Source organism: Kryptolebias marmoratus, linkage group LG14 (genome assembly GCF_001649575.2).
Source record: "Kryptolebias marmoratus isolate JLee-2015 linkage group LG14, ASM164957v2, whole genome shotgun sequence".
Taxonomy (NCBI): Eukaryota; Metazoa; Chordata; class Actinopteri; order Cyprinodontiformes; family Rivulidae; genus Kryptolebias; species Kryptolebias marmoratus.
This window is the reverse complement of record NC_051443.1, coordinates 16,876,676-16,895,774: the sequence shown is the minus strand read 5'-3', so window position 1 is coordinate 16,895,774 and position 19,099 is coordinate 16,876,676. Positions and strand designations below refer to the sequence as shown.

The following is a 19,099-nucleotide window of genomic DNA, read 5'->3' as shown; positions in this document are numbered from 1 at the left end:
TGTAAAGCTTAGTTTGGGGAAGTAGAATCTGACTAGTTCACAAGTATGAACAGCTTCTTTACATGCTTACTCATATAGATTTGAGCTACATCAATCATATCAAGCATCTTTTATGCACTTTCCAAAGGCAAAGTTTTGTTAAAATGTCTTCTCCACATGCACCTTCCTCCCAGCACAAAACTGTTAGTTCAGTGAGAATGTTGCAGAAGATGGTTTTCACAGAGACGCAAATAAAAAGAGTTGCACAAGGTGATCCAATCAAGAATGAGCGCTGATATGCAAAGCAAGCATTCATTTAGGGTCAAAAGTGTCTGCTAAAATATATCATTTTAACATACTCCTCATTTGCTTTAAACTGATCTTACGTAGGAGATGCAGAGTGTTGTCAGCGTGACATCATTACTGCCTTAAAATAGTGTCATAGATCATTGACTTATCTGTGTCCCAATGTGCATTCGGCCTGTAATTTAATCTATTTCTGCAATCTAATTCATTACAGAGCGATTCGCTGCCAAATGAACTAGAGACAAGATGGGCTAATTTGGGACACATTGTGAATCACAGTTGGTAATCGAAATTTACAAGAAAGTAGATCAAGGTTATTTAAAATTGTCTCAAGTTTCCCCGCTGGATGAATGAATGCTCAGTTATGTAGTGTTCGCTGTAACCATTAGGCTTGATGTGCCTTTAATAAAATTAAAAAAGCAATTTTACTTTACTTTTGCATGGTTCTAATGCTCTGTGTCATTAACAATAATGTTACAAAAATGGCACTGCATCATATTAGATCACAAAGCATAAAAATAATTATAGCTGCTGCTTAGAACTGGATATTAGCACAATGTAAATAATTATGGCAATAAAAGATAAAAGACCAGTTCGTTTTGTAGTACTGACAGTACCTAATGAGTATATTTTACTTTAAATGGTGACCTCCTTCTAAAGATGATTATATTTTTAATAAAACTTAGATTTTACAGTAGTCCACAGTACAAGAATGGCTTTCCAGTAGGTGTCAGAAACTCTGACTGAATGAAAAATGCATCGAGAATGGATGGGTAAAAAATGAGCATGCCATTTTATTTCAGGTTCAGTGCATTAACACAGCCTTCTTGTTTTAACACACACACACACACACACACATACACACCAGGCATATCCAACACACCAGCTTAGCCCTCATGTAAAATTTACGCAGCGTGCCGACAGGCAGAGGAGCGGTCTGTCTGTCGTGTCACCATTTGCTTCTGCACTTTTCCACAAGCGTGTGTGTGTGTTAGTGCAAGAGAGGGAATGCTGTTGTATGCTAATGTGTTTGCCAAAAAGGATGTTCTGTTAGTTGGAGAATGTCAAAAATGCAGAAAGGGAAAAAATCAACAAAATCCTCATACTGTTTGAAATATGCACATGGAGAAGTCATCTTTTTTTGGTCTTAGTTTAAATTGATAAATAATTTAATTCTTGTTTGAATATTTTTTCTGTGTTTTATAAGAACACTTAAAATGCTCAGGATGACTACATATCTGTCTACTTTAAAAGTCATTCATGATTTTTATAACACCAGGATTAGGATTTTCTGAGTGCGTTCCACTTCAAACACATCAGGGAAATCACTCTAGCAGAAAATCAGAACTCTGAACTGCCTCTGACCCCATCCTGTGAGTGCACGCGTTTGCTCAGCTAGCATCTCTTATGCTGTAGGGCACTACAACTATGACTGCACTACAGTCAGGGCCAGTGGTGAGGGGCCTCTTCACACCACTGTGGCCATTAGCCCTAAACATGATTCCACATAATGTCCCTTTCATAGCTGGCACTTCATTTAAAATGATTCATTATTAATGTAGTTATTACCGTGACCTGCCCTACCTTCTTAGTTTTACCCCTGGCTAACATCATTGATCAGCCCTGTCAGAAAGAGCAGCCAGCTTTGGTCACTGAAGATGAGCTGGAGGAAGAGGGGTAGGAGGGAGTGCTCTAATTATCTGTCCAGATGAAGAGTACTCCTGTTTGAGCTTCTTACCTAATATCTCTGAGAAAGTGACAAGATGTCTCTGGTGTATATTACGTGTGCTGATTAAAATTAATTTATGGCTCATTTGCTCAGATCGATAGTCGTTTTGCTCAAAACAGACTAAAACCTGTCCTCAGCACTGCAATGTAAACGTTACAGTATTCACTAAGTAACAGGGCGACAATCAGGAGCTAAAGAATATCTTTGAAGGTTTCAGCAGTGTAACATTCTATATTAAGTTTGTGCCTTGTTCATTGGGTTAAAAAGCCTTTAAGTGCTAATATATGTGCTTAATGTCTCTTAAACACATGTGGCAGAACAACAGGTGAGTGTTTTCAAGCTGTGTGGAGTGAATGAAGTCTCATAATTCGGATTGCTCTGCAAGTACTGATGACACACTCATTGTGCTTTTAGCCAGCCTGTTTTCACGACAGGAACATTTGCATCATTCAAGTATTTGAGAGATTTTATGTTTCATCGTGTCCCAGCATTGAATTTATAATAAGAAGTATTTTTAGCATTTATCTGAGTCATTTTGGCCAAACTGTTGTCTAAGTTGTTCATTCCTCTGAGACTACTTTACTGTTTCCAGCAGCAAAGCACATGCACTTACACAGTCATCTATGTTGTAATGTAAAAGCTAAAAGCACTAAAATAAAATGAATATATTTTCAGAATCATGCAACTTAAATAAAAACAAACTAAACTTCTGATTCAAAATGAAGCCAGGAAAATAAAATACCTTACATTACCATCTTACCATCTTGTCTTTTTAATTTTCAAGGCACAAGGAGAGTTGTCCCAAACATCTATAAAATCATGGAATTTTCTTTTTGTTAATCCAGGCTGTTTTCAATGTAGGTTGACCGATCAGTGTTTATCAGCGGTCAATACTGATGCCAATTTTTAGATTTTAGGGTAGCCAATGGCCGATTTAGGACACAGATTTGTTTATTTGTTTTTGGCCCATCATTAAAACTGTTAGATTTTGAAAAATAAAACTGTAATTTCCTGTAATTTAGCCTGAGATGTCTTTGCCAATGAGTACACATTATTAACTGTGATATAGTGAATGAATGGCCCACAATAAATGTAGTTCAGGGGGTAAAGTTAATTTTTTTTTCTTAAAGTAACATTTCCCATCTAACTACTTATATACAAAAGGCCCTGAAAAACAAGAATTAAGGTCTTACTACTTTTACTGGCAGACAAGTTTTTTTTTTCAAATGTTTGCAAAATATAACTTTCTTTAGGGTATGTCAGTGTTGTACAGGAAAAAACAACAACTCTGGAATGAAAAGGCACCCTCATCACAGGAGCTGCATTGGCAAAAGGATGTAAGGTCAAGTGCAATGACAATGTGCTACCTTACCTGTCTTTAAACCTGCTTAGTAGGCTCAGGTGTGATCGATGCTGATGATTTAAAACAGGCAAAAATTGGCCTAAATAACTGGCTGACTGATCAGTCGGACTACTTTGACTCCGTGGCCATTTTCCCTCTGAATTTTCAGGAACTCGTGTTTTATTTTGACATCTGAAAGATCAGTTTGTAAGACATGAAGGTGGAAAGAAGCGCTTAAAAAAGGTGTGAACGTAGAACACACTGTTCTCAACGCAAACATTGTTGTGACTCGACAGATCCTGTGATGCCGTCTTTCCATTTGAACATCCACACTGATGTGGCACCAAGCTGCCTCTTTTATGTGTTCAGTGTGAACACATAAAGGCAAACAGTGGCTTTTTTGCAGTAATTGATGTGTTCAAAGCACTAATGTCGGCTATACCAAGTCGTCCAAATGACTTGGCAAATGTTGTTGCTGAAGATATTTGTCATTCAGATGTGTATCTGAAATCATTATCATGTCGGAAAATGAATGAAAGACCACTCAGATGTTACCCTGAAGATTTTGCATGGTGGATAGTAATCGAAACATCTGTGTGCTGGAAGTGTCTGCACAGTACCTCACACAGTGTTCATACAAGAGTGTAAAACATCTGGAGAAATACACACTGGATACAGCCTGAAGCCTAAATGAACACCTGCTGTTTCTGTCTTCGGTTTCTTGTACTCTTAATCGTCATATCTCAATCTGTGTTATTTGCATAAGCACATCAGTTCTCCTCAATGTGACAGCAAGACAGAAAGAAGATAAAAGCAGAACCAGAAGGAGAGAGATCCAGTTTCTTTAGGCTATGTTATTAGTGGTATTGACCAGGCTTGCTGGTTTCTATCTGCGCTCCTTTTCTGTCAATTTGGAGAAACCGGAGCCATGGAGTGGGTTGAGAGCTGCAACATACACACACTGGGCTCTAGCCGTGTTGAGTGTGTTTTGTGTGCATTGCATGAGCATAAATGAATGAATATCTGTTCAGTAAATAGCCTGTGGATATGGCTATGTAGAGTGGGTGCTTGTGTGATGTGTGGGCTGTTTTCCTTGTTGATGCTTTTGGCACAAAACCTCTTGACACAAAGGCTAAGAGCCACCGCTACCTTCTCCCTGTTGTTTGTCATAATTGAAACAATGAAACACATGCTCAGATTTGTACATTCTTCCTAAAGCACATTAAGGAAAAAAAAAGAAAAACACTCAGGTTGAGTTCAAGTTTTCTTTTCTTTCCTTTTTTTTTCTTTGCGACTGTTTTTCTCTCAGCAAAACTCCTGTTGTAACATCATAGCAGCTGTATGCTGTCTTCAATACTACGTTTTGTCATGCAGGTCAGAACTCAAAGCACTTGAGATGTATAATCTTATATCACACCTTGATAAGACATACTTTTAGGTCACTAAAAAGTGTGAAACTGAGTTTATGATCCTAAATAGTCATGTTTAAGTAAAGGGGCAACTGTCAGCGTGTCTTTGTGAGCCTGTGGACAGGTCTGTAGCAAAAAGTGGAATGAAAAGGGTAAATGCAATGTGATTGGTACCTTTGGGCAAAAAAAATAAAAAACTGTTTCAAATACAGCAGCTGAATGCAACCAATCAGCACTGGGCTGTTGTGTGTAATGGCTATGATGCCTTCAGGCACAGAGTTCTTTAGAAAACAACCCTGCTGGAGCTTCACTACCTTCACTTCTAGATGCCCACAAACAAATATATGTTCAACCTTAAAGATTCACACATAAAAGTAATGGTAGCATAACAGCAACTGTGAGCAAAATGAAAGTTGTAATGAACAAGGGGGTAAGAACTGATCTTAGTGAGCAAGAAGTCCTGTTCAGGTGGTGACAGATAAGACTGCAGATGTGGGAGCACAGATGATAGCAAATTATAAGTATTACTGCTAGCAGCTGAGACACAGAACTAACAAATATTAAAATTTTAAAAAGAACAGAGTTTAAATGATCTCTATTGAATTAAATACAATGAAACAGCTGCTTTTGAAAGTTGTATTGTAAGAACAGGTTCAAAAATACACCCTTGTTGGTCCAATCAGTGCAGGTTTTGCATTTTCTTCTTAGCTCCGGGCGCTCAGGATTCCTCCCAAAAGCCAAAACACGCAAACTGACAGTGAGTCAATTTGCGTGTTTTGGCATGTATTTGTGCTAGCCTTGTGATGGAGTGGTGATCTGCTCAGGGTGTATCCCACCTCTGGTCCACCAGGGGTACACTCCAAATCCCTGAAACACCTGCTACAGGATGAAGCATGTAAGGCTAATGGCTGGATGGATCTGACTGATGGGAGTTTTAGTCATCAAGAGTAGATAGTTAAGTAAAAAAATTCAAAACACTTAAAATATTATCTTTGGCTTAACATTGCTCTTGGTGTGCTTGGACAAACATTTTTTGGAAAACTGCAGACTGAAGGGGTATGTAGGTGATTTTTTCTTTTTTTTTTCTTTAAACTTACCGGAATTCTCATCAACCCTCTCCTCCACAGTGTGCTCCTTTTGGTGGACCCACTCGCTGTTGCACTTGAAGTAGATCTGTGTGGCGGGCGTGGCCTTGCAGTACAGGTTCACTGGCTTGTTCTTGACTATGTAGGCCTCCTCAGGTTCCATCAAAAACACTGGCAGTGGCTCTGGGGGGTCGGAGGGGAAGGTTTCTGGCAGCTCACCGAGACCAATGAAGTCATCGTCAACTGTAAACAGAGAAACAGCGTCACAAAAAAGGGAAAAGGACGGACAGAGCTGAAAGAAGAGACGGGAGAAATGGCCTCAGACACACACACACACACACAAAACGAGTTTTGGGAGAATGGTAAGCAGGCAAGAAACTCTTTGCATGAGATTATCCATTTGCACACCACTCAGTAAAATCCCTATCATTTGATATTTTGGAATGTTTACACAAGTGTATTTTGGAGTGCAGGAAATTCTGGGATTCTTCTCAGGCAACCAGGCTGTGCAGATTGGTCAAACCACAATCAGCTACTGCTGAGCAACGAGTATGAGAGCCAATGACGAGAAGCTGAGTTCAGAGGTTTGACTCTGAGGAACTAAAGTTATAAGCTCTTCAAGCTGTGCCTCCCATTTTCTCTTCTCTTCTTTTTCTTTCCTTCTCTTTGTCACTCTTTCTCACACACACACACACAAACAGCAGCTCACACAGACATCCAAATGCACGCAGCAGATCTAATGACCTCAGGCTTTTGGCCCAGTTTGTGCCATGTGCCATTCCTCAGATACTTCTGCAGTAGACAGATACGCTTCCCTGTAATTACAAGTCTCTTTCATCTCACTGTCTTAAATCACACACACACAAACACACGAACAAATGCTCACAGTGGCACAAATATACAGACATGCGCACCCACAAGTGACTACAGCAAACTTTCTAACTCTTTGAAGAAAGGAGGATAAGGCCTATTCGCCACCCCATTTGTCACCTCCAGAACTGTTCTATTCTTACCATTGAACCGGTAGACATCAATTATTCACAAGTGTGAAAGAAGGAAGGCAGAGTAATAGAGACAGAGACACAGTGGGAAACAGAAGGTAGGAGAGAGGAAGAGAGAACGGGGAGAAATGGTAAAAGAAGCTAGATTGATATGTTAAAATAGAGTCGAGCAGACAGAAACATTGCACAGACGAACAGGAGCAGGAAGGCAGACTTTTCAGATAACAAAGGAGGTTATCAGTCCATCAGTAATTCTTCCATGTCCTTGTATCTGCTTCTCTGGCCTTTGTGGACATGGCGGAGCCTTGTTGTCTGACAGAGGTTGCCTCGCAAAAGCTTTGGGAGCACTAAATAATGTCAGATATCTCTCCGTGATGCTACTCTAATGTTATCTCTCCCTCCATACCTGCCACGGATTGAAGTTGATTGCTAGGAAATGAAAGTGCAGGAGGAGACAGTCAGAAAATGACCAAAGCGGGCCTCACCCAGTTGGACTGCACACTGTTAAGATGATGCAGAAAGCTTATTTGTGAGTGAGTGACTGCTTTTCTTAAAAAAAAAATAAAAAAATAAAAGTTTCAAACTCTTTCCTACATTAGGTCTTGATGTAGGTGATGACTCTTTAATGTAGAAGTCTTTTTCAGTAGATAACTCTGTTCTCCTTGTGCTCTATAGTCCTAAGTCCACCCACATACTCAGCCAAAGGGACCCTGACCCAGAAACAGGCAAAGAGAGCCAAGGAAACTCATTAAAGATTGTGTTAGCCTTCCTTCACCCTCCATTTCTATTATCTCTCCATCTCTCTACCTTCTGGCTCCGTCGCTCTGTCGAACTGCGAGGCAGCGAGATCTAAGACAGCCATGAAAGCCATGCCGTTCCCTGACAAACAGAAAGGCGCGTGCCATGTCTGCTCACATGCACGCACACACACACACAAGCGTCAACGTGTGTGCGCGCACACAGTTTTGCTAACAGAGATTCGAATTCATCAACTTTCTCAGCGCAAAGAAATAATAAATTCAAGTGAATGGAACCTGCCCTGCAGTGAAAGATCAGCCAAGAAGTGAAAAAAAGAAATCACATGACAAAATGAAAGACTCTGACTCTTTCCAATCATGCTGCTCCCCTTCATCACAACACCTCCTTCCCTGGTGAGCTGAATACTGAGAGCAACAAGAAGCTCAAAGAGAAACATTACATTTTTTTTGCCTCCCTGCTCCCACAGACACCAATCGTGTGCAGTTTAAAATCCTAACTGAAGAGCCTATTGCCATACGTCTACAAATCCAATATGCAAGATGAAATACTTTTCCTCTCTGTTTCACAGTCTTTTAACAGAAGCATTAATACGGCACGCTCCCACTGTTTGATATGCAGTATGGATTTTTCCAAGCATCTGTAATACTCCCACTTTATTTTAATCAGAAAAAATTCCAAACTGCCTCCAAAATGAGTGTTTAAATTTTTTATAGAACATGTCCTTGAAGGCTTTTATTCAGATTGTATTTTGTTCTGTAATTGGGGTAAGTTTTTCTAACTCACATTGTGGGTCTGAAAGTGAATATTTTACGAGTCCAATTGAAAGTTTCTTGAATTTTACATCACTTCCACATCTCAGCTACAAAAAGCTTCAAAGATAAATGATCTGCAAAACATGTCTTCAGTGGTATGGATAAAATGTACCATCCTTCTTTGTCAACCAAATACTGAGGTGGAAGCCACATTTTCTTGGCAAGACTTAATTTAAACTGGAACTATAAACTGCGACTGAACTGACATACAGAGTGTAGGGTCGTGCATTTTATCGATGGCATTGCAAAGTACAGATGGATAATGAGCCAAAAACCTATTAGCCAAAAAAATTTAACAAATAAAAATGAAGAAAAAAACAAAGAAATGACAAGTTTTTAAATGGCCAAGTCAGTCACATATCTTAGAGTCTCAGTTGTGCAAGGTTTTCCACACAAAAAGAAGCAAAGCATACTAAGCAAAAGGTCATGAAAAACAGTTTAAAAAAATAAGAGACCCTTTTCAAACCTGGAGCTAAAATCCGTCCTCTTTTATTTGATTGCAGGCGGACAGTGCTAAATACCAGTGTGAACAGCCTCAGTGCTATTTAAAAATATCTCCACTCAAACCATCATCAGAGGTGGTCTGGACCATTTTTATCCAAACGTTCCAACTCAGGGGGGAAAAATTTTTTTTTGGCTCACCTGGCAGCTGATCAAAGATAATAAAACAGCCATCCCTGAAAATATTGTGACAATACATTCTTTTTTTTGTTTGCTTGTTTGTTTTGGTTTCTCTGCTAAAAGTTTTAATGAACCATCCTACCAGAATCCTTCTCAATAAAAATATCTGTTTTGTTGGGATTTTATTAATCGGAGTGGATTGTAGGATGCAGTGTGCTGATCTTTTTTTTAATTCATTTGTTTTGATTTGTTTAAGAGCTGGAAAAGCATCTTAATGGAGATACAGCAGTTGGTAATCATGGGTTCAAAATTACAGGCACAGACTGCTAAGAAAGTGCATTTAAGTATTATAAGCTGACTTTATTATTGTTATATTAAAAAACTACTTCAAATATGTTAGCTTGTTAGATTTCTTTTTGTTAAACACACATATCTGGGTTGCTTCATGTGGATTGCATTGTTGCGGTGCACAGACACAAAATTATGTAAACTATCATTGTCAATGGACCTAAATACCTGACTGAAGAGATTAAAAAGTGCAGATTGCACACTGCAGTCTATGTTTGGCCTGTTTAATATGCTGTACAAACAGTAGTGATTTCCTACAACAAGAGTTTATGTTGAAGCCTTTAGTTTTTAATATCTCATACAGTATGTGAAGGTCTGTGACAGCAGCTTTTTGAATACTGAGGTTTTAACGTTACTGTGATAAGCTGTCTCACTTTATCATTGCTGAAGCAGATTTATTGTTCTGAGGAAAGCACTGTGTCGTGGGGGAACCAACGTTACCCCTCTATCAGGGGCACGTCGCACATGAACAAGGATGAACAGCGGTATAAATCAGCTCCCTCTTCATTTCTGTTTCCTACTTATTGATCAATTTATACATATCATTTATACATATACCAAAGATTTTTATCAGACAAAGGAAAACATTGGTAAATGATGAAAACTCTATTAAGAAACAGGGAATATCACTAGGCAAATTTGTACTTGTTTACCAATGGGAAGGACTAGAGGTACTTTGAATTTGAGTGGTCAAGCAGAAAAATTAACCATTCAGCTATCAACTCAACTGAAGCAGAATAAATAGTTTGTCAATCAGATCTACCAATAAAAGTGCTTTAGACACACCTACCCATTATATTGAGTGAACATAAATCTATGGTAACGGCTTTCTCTACTCAATAGTTGTTAGTATTGGATTAAGTACAGACCCATACATCCAGCTGGCTTAAATCAATATGTATGGTCCTCGTTTTAATAGCAAAATCCTTCAGAACCTCCACAAGAAATGGGTAAAATGAGTTCAGGCTTTCCTTCCATTCTAATGTCTCTTTTCTATCTCAGTGCTTTATACAAGCCGATATGTCTGCACAATCTGTGGCTGCAGGGGCCCCATCTAACACTTGGCTGCAGCAGGTATTTATTGATTACAATTGAGAGCCAGTGACCTCTCTCTTGCCCCATCCCGTATGAGACCTTCTAGTGGGGTGTGCTATACACACTCATATTTCATCTCCTGGGAATCCTACCATCACACAACCTGGCAGGGCAGGATGAGTTAAGAAAGACAAGCAGACATTATCTAAAAGTCAAGTGGCTCAAACATTAACCTCAATCAGTTTCCAGCTTAAAGGCAAGTCAGTGCAGGTTCAGAATCACAATGACTCTGAGAGCTCATGCACACTTAAAGCAGAAACACGGAATTAATAAAAATGGGACTACACAGAAACACCCAAAACATATTGAAATATGTTTATCATTTGGAAAATAAATCCATACAAGCTAATTTGGCCAAGTTTGACTGTAAACAAGTAAAATTGAAGAGAGGGAAAAAAAATCATTGGCAAAAAATATTAATTTGCAATTTTCTAGGTTGAGTCTATTGTCAGATGTTTGTAAAGCTGTTGCTTGCTGATTCTGATAATGGACAATTTTAACTTGACTTAGAATCAATAACACTTTTTTTGTCTTTTTTTGTTTTTGTTTTGCTTTGTTTTGTTTTGCCTGTGTGTTCTTACTAAAATGTGCACAGTAAGAAAATACAATTTTCTGCTACTTAGCACCAAGCGACAAAGCTTTTGCACTCAATTGAAATCTATAAACAGTACCCTCAAGGTTATTGGACAGAGGTGTTTATACAAACTCAACTGAAAAAAATACAGTACATTTCCTTATTAGCCAAACAATGGCTTCTATACCTTCTTATTATGTTTATCAAATTATAGATCTTCAAACCGTCAAGCTGAAAGTCATCTCAGTTCAGTCACTCACTGAGCACTCTGTGCATCTCTTATTTGAATGTGGCCCCAGTTTGGATTTTGACTTCTGTTCACCTTTATATTTCTGTGATTTTTGCAATTTCCTGAAAAGGCAGCTGTAAATAAAAAGGCAGTGATTAAGTTACACCAGCAGCTTCAAAGGGAGTCTCCTCACTCTGCAGTGTTGGTCATGATTTTTTTATGGCGAGTGTGTTTACATGTTCTCTCTGATCCTCGTCTCCGACCTTCACTTGGTTGTCTCGGGCTGCGCTCTGGCAGGTGGCAGCTGGCGGTTGCCAGGGTCATGCCAGGCTCTTGTCACTGTCGCTCCAGTCACATCATTGCCAGTAGAGACAAGGTCAAAGCATCAATAAAGTGTGACTGACCAAACAAACAGTTGGAACAGATGAGTCTAAAATAAATTTTCTATACATTGAAGTACAAGCTTTAGATGTTTTATAAGATGATATAAAATGTTAGCTTCTCTACATTGGCTCCTTGTAAAATTAAGAACAGAATTTATAATATTATTTCTAACATATAAAGTTCTTTGTACTAGATATTGCGAGATAAACTGAAAAGTAGAAAACCAAAAAAAAAAGTTTAATTCTGAGTGAAGAAAAATTAGCTGATTTTATACTACAAAAAACACTGATTAGACAGCTTAAATAAAATAATGAGTCCCATGTTAACAAGGTAATAAAGATGTCAAACACCTGTTTTAATCAAATTAGTTAATGATTCAGAGACATGACCAGAGTTATCTTTGAAAAATGTGCAAAAAAGGGTCAAAATAAAGTTGAAATCAATACTCATTAATGCACTAATGTTACTTTAAAAGGAAACTGCTCTGACAGGAATAGGTCTTTGAAGGTCTTCTTGCTTCAGATTTTGTTTTCCTCTCTAAATGTGAATATGAAATGTGAGCTCATACGGACAGATTTTTTTTTTCTTTTNGGGGGTCCAGCGCACTCAGACACACACACATCTCAGTGATCTGAGTCCAAAAGGGCTCTGTATCTCCTCCACTCTGGCGCCGTGCACATGCAGACAGACTAAGGACCCTGTTTCCTTTGACCCGTCCAGACTAGAATCAGTAGAGTCAGATCTAAAGAAAGGAGATCTGATAATCTGTCTTTCTAAAGTTTCTAAATTGTGAGCTACCAGCTAATGTTCTAGTTTTTCTTTGGAGGCAATGTTTTCTAGTGTTTTAACTTAAGAAAAAAAATTTGCAATGCTGTCTTTAATATGGTTCACAGATGTGTGCAACATCTAAATGTGTGGAAAGATTTAATCATGAAGAGAACTAACTTGTTGATTCTTGTTCCCAGCTTCAGTCTTGGCATTGTCTCCGCTCTAATTGGATGTTCGACTTTACGAAAACTAATCACTCAAGACCAGTTCAATTCAATAAACTTTCAGTGGCTCCAACGTGTCTAAAATACTGTGAGTGCTGCCCATTTACACTTTGCCTGATTGACAGTGGGGTTAGTTCTGCCAATGTCTTTAATTAGTTAATTGACTCTCCAAAAGCACTCATTAGACCAATTACGTTTTTGTTAAGAAACTGTCCAATCAGTCAGAAAATCCAATAAAAATAGATGATGTTGGGACATAAATGTTTCAACAAAGGAAACAAAAGATTGATAAGAGTTTAAACTAACTAGTCAGAGAAATTTTATTATAATAAATAAATAAATAAATAAAAACATCACAAGGGTCAGGAGAGTTGAAACTACACTAGAATTCTTGTAAGCTTTAATTTATTTTGAAGTTATCGCCCGCCTTTTATGGTGGTTGGTGATCTTGGAATTGCATACGTGTGTTTGTTAGCAAAATATCTAATGAACAACTAGACGGATTTTAATGAAACTCAGAAAATAATCATTGGATGTACATCTACAACTGATAACTGTTTGCGGTCAATGCGATTCAATGTGGCCACTGCAGCTAACTGACCTTAGCAAACAAGAATGGATATAACGCTCAACTTTACAGATACTGAGCTACTATTTGGTGTGGCAGTAGCAGAGACTCATCCCCAAATCATGTCCTCAATGCTAACAGGTCTTTGCTTAAAACCTCTGCATGCAAGACAAAGGGTGATATGCATTCCTTTTGTTAAACTTGTCATAAAGTACCAGATTTATTTATTTATTTATACTGTATTTTTAACTTGATTTTTGTCACACCACAAATGCTCTATGTTCATATCTTCTTTTTTTTTTTTTTACTTTACAGCCATAATATTTTCCAACTCTTTTATTGGATTTTTTTTTCTAAACTCTCCACCTCCATGCTCTCCATCAATCTTTTTTGCTCATGGATGAAAAGTCTCTTTGGTGGTTGATTGGAGAATGATGCTGCTACTTAGAGAGTCAGAGTCCATCGCCACCGAGGGAGAATAGTGCAAGGAGACAGAGAAAAGCTCTGGAGGAGATGTGGCTCCCTGGGGCGTTGTAGCTGTGATGGGTGAGCTGTCAAACGCCCCATTGTCCAAATTACCCAGCAAGCACCATGTCACCACACGGGACTAATTTACAGTGCTGTGCGGTCTGGCACACACATTGCTCTGAGAAGAGTCCAAGGGAGAAAAAAGAGGGGTGTAAGGAGTGAGTGGGGCATCTGGCCTAACATCTTCTATCGAGGTACAACAGTGGTTCAAGCACAGCCCTAATTACCTTCGTGCAGGTTTGATGCTTGCTGTCTTTATGCTCCAAGTCCTCAGTGACACATGTCAATATTAATACGTCACGCTCCCATGCCTTTCCGCCCACCTACAATCTCAGCCCATGCATTCAGTGATGCACAAACACTTTAATACAGTTTAAAACGGCCACTGCATACATAACTCCCCTGCTCGACTTCCCTCGCTGTCATAACGCCTGGCCCTTTTTGCACAAACCAGCATGCCCATTCACTTGTCACATGTCACTCCACTGGTTGCAGACAAGGCCTTCGCCCCACCCCACACTGACCGGTGGGCCGTGGAGTAAAACTACTCTTGTCAGAGGAGACATGCAGAGTTGTCTGACCCCTCACTGTGCCCGAACAGCCTGAAGTAAGGGCCTTATTTGGTTAATTGGGCAACAACAGTGGGCAGCCCTAATATTACACCAGTAAAAGGCTTAAAATGAAAAGATACAAAAACAACCTTAAGGGTTCTTTGTTCATAACTTTTCATACAACCACAGGGGCATCTTGTTAACTTCTGCTGCCACTGGTAACAGAAGGTTCTGCTCATATCAGACCTAAATGGCCAGAAGGGAAGTTTGTCACTTTCCAAAACATAAGGAGCACTTTCACAACAAAGAAAATAAAGACTTTCAGTTTTTAAATTAAAAACTGGAAGACACTTTAATGATGACAGTCAGGTGTCAATCGGTTCATCAGTAGCACTTTCTTAGTGTAAGAAATGGCTACATAATGTAGCAACATGGTAAACAAATCTGACTAATTTTGCAGTATATTACTATATTAGTTTGTGAATACAGTACCGATACTTTTGCATAAATTGAGGAGTTTCCAACCAGTAGTGGTAGAAAAAACATTTGTTTGAAAATGGATTTTAGCAATTAAGAGACATGTCGACATGAATGCTTGGTTGTACGGATGATGAGCCATATGATAGGAATAATTCAGTCAGCCCATATGATGAAAAGACAGAAGGCAATCATCCTATCATTTCCTCATTATGTGCTCTCAATACTGTACAAAACTGATTATTTGCCGAGGGGTATGCACCACCCCCGCACATGTGCACATACTTCACACATGCCCACCTCGCACATATATCCTAAAGCACTTAAATGTCCAACCCTCCTCACAGAAAAATCCTTGGCAGCGCTTCATCTGAAGGACATTACAGACTGGAAGTGTGTCAGAAAGTGTGAGACACAGTCCCCAGAGCACAGTCTATTCTCCGTGTCTGTCACTGAATCTGGCTGCCTGCTTGTTCCTCTGAGAAACACAGGGACGCACGTACATATCCTCCGTCCGAGAATCAGCTTTCTAAATCTCATTCTCACCATCTTGTCAATCAAATTGCAAGGTGAGAAACAACAGAAAGACATATGGTGATTTTAGATTTTGGTAATTTTTTTTCCCTCCTCAAATATTTGTTCCACTTCTCTGGCTTTGACTGCATTCCCAGCCCGCAAAGGCTGATTAAAAGGGACCAACAACTACACAACCTCAAATGTGTTGAAAGATGAGATCAGGATTTACTGTATGCCGTAATGCACCAAAAATGGATGCATGCCCTAATTCTGGCTTTGACAGTGCGAAGTGTTAGGTATTTGCATGAGTTCATGTGTTGATGTGTGATGGCAGAATTAATGTGACATGGCAGACGTAATGCAGAACCATAAATCTTAGCCTCAAGAACACCAGAAAGGGAGCAGGAGGTGACATATTAAAAAGGGCACACACAGCATAGTTACAGTGCTGATAATAAAAACAAGACCCTGGCCGCAGCAGCTAGCTAATAGACATGGCTCTGGATCTGACCCTGAGGGCTATGACACAAACTCACACAGACACAGTCCACCACAGACACACAAAACTACAAACTTGATCTGCTTTTCTAGACATTTATTATGCTGCTTTGAGCCCAACAGCTCAACTGTTAGATACGGCTGTAATGCTGTTAAAATACTGTTACACAAGCTTGCTGTTGTACAACATGCTAATTCTTCACTTTTATTGTGTTGAGATCATCAGATGGGACTGAAATAACATGACAGCATTTCAGCTGGGAATACTGTAGCAGCTCTGTGCGCGAAGCAAGCGAGTGTTTGTGTAAGTTCTAACAAGGCTCATTGTCAAAATAAGCCCGACCAGCTGATCAGTTTCTCAACAACCAGCACCAAAAAATTTGCTGCTCTTTTACTGAAATATGTCTTTATTCCCACGGGTTTATTTGAAGCCTAAATACAACCTCAACTTCAAAAAAGTTGAGACATCGTGTAAAATGTAAATAAAAGACTGCAATGATTTGCAAACCCATATTTTATTCACAATGGAACATAGTAAACACATCAAATGCTCAAACTAAGAAATTGTACAATTTTGAAGAAAAAAAGTGTCATTTTGAAGATCATGGGCATCCAATATTGACTTTCAGCCGTGTCTTTTGATTCTTGTTTGTTGTTTGATGATATTATGAACTGTAAATAATAGAATATTTAAAGTCCCTATTTTCCATTGAGAAGCAATATTCTGAAATTGTTCTACATAGTTTTTGCAGACTGGTGAACTTGTGCCTGAACTTGTATCTTTATTTCTGAGAGATCCAGCCTCTCTAAAAGGCTCTTTTATACCCAGTTCTCTCACTGACCTGTTACCAATTAACCTTATTTGTTGCAAAAAGCTTCTCCAGCTGTTTCTCATTCGTACAACTTTTACAGCCTTTTGTTGCCCAGGTCACAAACTGTTTTTGAGATATGTTGCTGCCATCAAATTCAAAATGACCCTTCTTTTCCCCCTAAAAATTGTAAATGTTCCTAGTTTAAACAATTGATATCATTTACTATGTTCTATTGTTAATAATAATGTGGGTTGATGAGATTTGCAGATCACTGCATTCTGTTTTTAATTACATTTTACACAATGTAACCAACTTTTTTCAGAATTGATGTTGTATTAAGTTCCAGTAAAAAGTTTAGACTGAATCTTAATGTTTACCACCAAGATTTCTGACTAGCACTATCCTTCAAAGTAACTTTAGCTCATGTAGCTGCATTCTGATTCCCCCTGAATTAAAACAATAATTAATGCAGCTAGTCCTCTTATCTGCATTTCAGAGGACACTTGATATTCAGCTTGCATTCACAATCATAAACATTCATCTCATTAGACTTGCATCTTTGCAAACGGAATCGTTTTATTTTCTTTTTCATATAGGTTAAGAGCTTTAAAGTACATTATCAACACCATATATTATATCTTCTTTTTAACATAAGCTCAAGTGAATTAAAAGGAAAGATCTGTGCAAGAGCACAGAAGTAATTGCAGCTTATTTGGCTCCCTCACAGCAGCTGATGTGTATTTTTCCCCCCTTGTATTTTCATCCCAACACTGGCTCTTCCAGCATGCTCATTTAATGGTAGCCAGGATTCTTGCTGGGATTATGGCTAAAAGGAAAAAGGCTTTGTAAGCATTCTAGGTAAATTGCAGTCTGCTGGTTTCTGCACACAGGCTACATTATGTGCATGTGCAATTTGAGTTGGGTGGTGGCTTTGTTGTTTGGAGGTGTACCAAGGCTCTTTGTGCTGACTCTGGACCCAAAGAAAGAAGTTTACAGTCACACATTTACATGCAAATCCCTCTTTGGGTTGATATATTCTGTACTCTGTTAAACCAAATAAAAGATCAGTTGCTTTATTGTAATTTTGTTCCGTTTGCAGAGAAATAAAAACATACAGTATCTACAAATGTGCAACACTGATGCAATATTAATGTTACACAGTACACAAAATTCTATGCAACTTCAGTAACCAGTTGATCCTATCTTGTATGAATGTGGTAGACTGTGAAATAAAACACTACTAAACAAAAACTGCTAAACATGAGCATACCATACTGTGCAAAAAGCTCAAGTCATCTTTTATTTCTTTGTATTTTGCTTCCAAACAGCCAGACTTTCTTGTATACCTTTTAAGTGGTCCTGAGCACCTTTTCTTCATGCTTTTTGATGATTTTTTATTAGTTTTCCTTGGAGATTGGCTGTTGTTTAGTGGTGTTTAAAACATTTACATAATAGTGTCAAAAGACATGTTAACATTCAAACTGATTTTTTTAGAAAAAGGAATGAGAGCATCAGATACAGACCTTTTCTGTTTCTTGCAGAGAGACTGCAAATAAACAAATTCTTGACAGCTGATTATTTTAATGTTTTTCAAAACAAAGCAATAATTAGTAATTTTATATATTTTATATATTTAAACTATAGTGAATTTATAGAAAAAATTAAAAACTCTTATACGTAACTGACGACTTCTTGTAGTTTTACTTGCTCTGATCATTTAGCACAAAGCCACAGTGAGACAATGACCAGTTAACTCACCAGGTCTCACTTATATATAGTCAATAATTCATATGCGAAACACTTAATTCAAAAACAATTCCTCTTTTTAATAAAATACAACAACCAAAACCTTAGTTTCATAAAATAAACCAGATAAACTAAACAAATAATACGACTCCTTCCTTGGACTCATCTACAAGGTGCAAAGCAGCAGCAGCTTTCCTTACTTTTTAAATTATATCTTAGTTTATTTTCAGTGTATTTTTAAGCCCTGCTTAAAAAACTCAAAGAAGAAATATTTATAAGAAAATAAAGATTTTCACCAACGCCCAGTGGATTTACTAGTCTGTGACTAGAAAAATGTGCAGTCAATCATTTGTTGTGGCCTTTATCTCTTAACATAGTTGAACATTTTTTAAGGTTTTGCAGTCCAACTTAAAAATAAATGGTTTATTCCATTTTACACAAATATTCTGAAAAAAATAACACAAAACTGGTGTCAAAGCGCAAGAAATACGAGTACACACTCAAAATTTCCTTATTGACAACCAGTCCATCACCTGGATTTTGCACGCACTGTTGCACACACACAAACATGTACAGACCCCACAGCTGTTAATGGACGTGTTAAAAGGAGAAGATACTTCCCAGGAAGAAGGGCACAGAGTAGGTGCATGTTTGTTTTGTGTGAGTATACTGGGAGTGACTCCATTAGGCAATCACACACCCAGCTCCACTCACCGGGGGACTTCTGTCAAGCCTGTG

At 38.4% G+C, this 19,099-nt stretch overlaps 1 protein-coding gene across 3 annotated transcripts in view; it reads right to left on the bottom strand.

The window, feature by feature from the left end:
• Positions 1-19,099, bottom strand: part of unc5c (unc-5 netrin receptor C) — a 133,606-nt gene that overhangs the window by 58,733 nt on the left and 55,774 nt on the right. For all 3 annotated transcript variants that reach the window (XM_017435748.3, XM_017435747.3, XM_037979440.1), the window contains exon 2: positions 5,863-6,093. In XM_017435748.3, the coding sequence (XP_017291237.1) occupies positions 5,863-6,093 (231 nt within the window). The remainder of the gene's footprint in view (positions 1-5,862; positions 6,094-19,099) is intronic.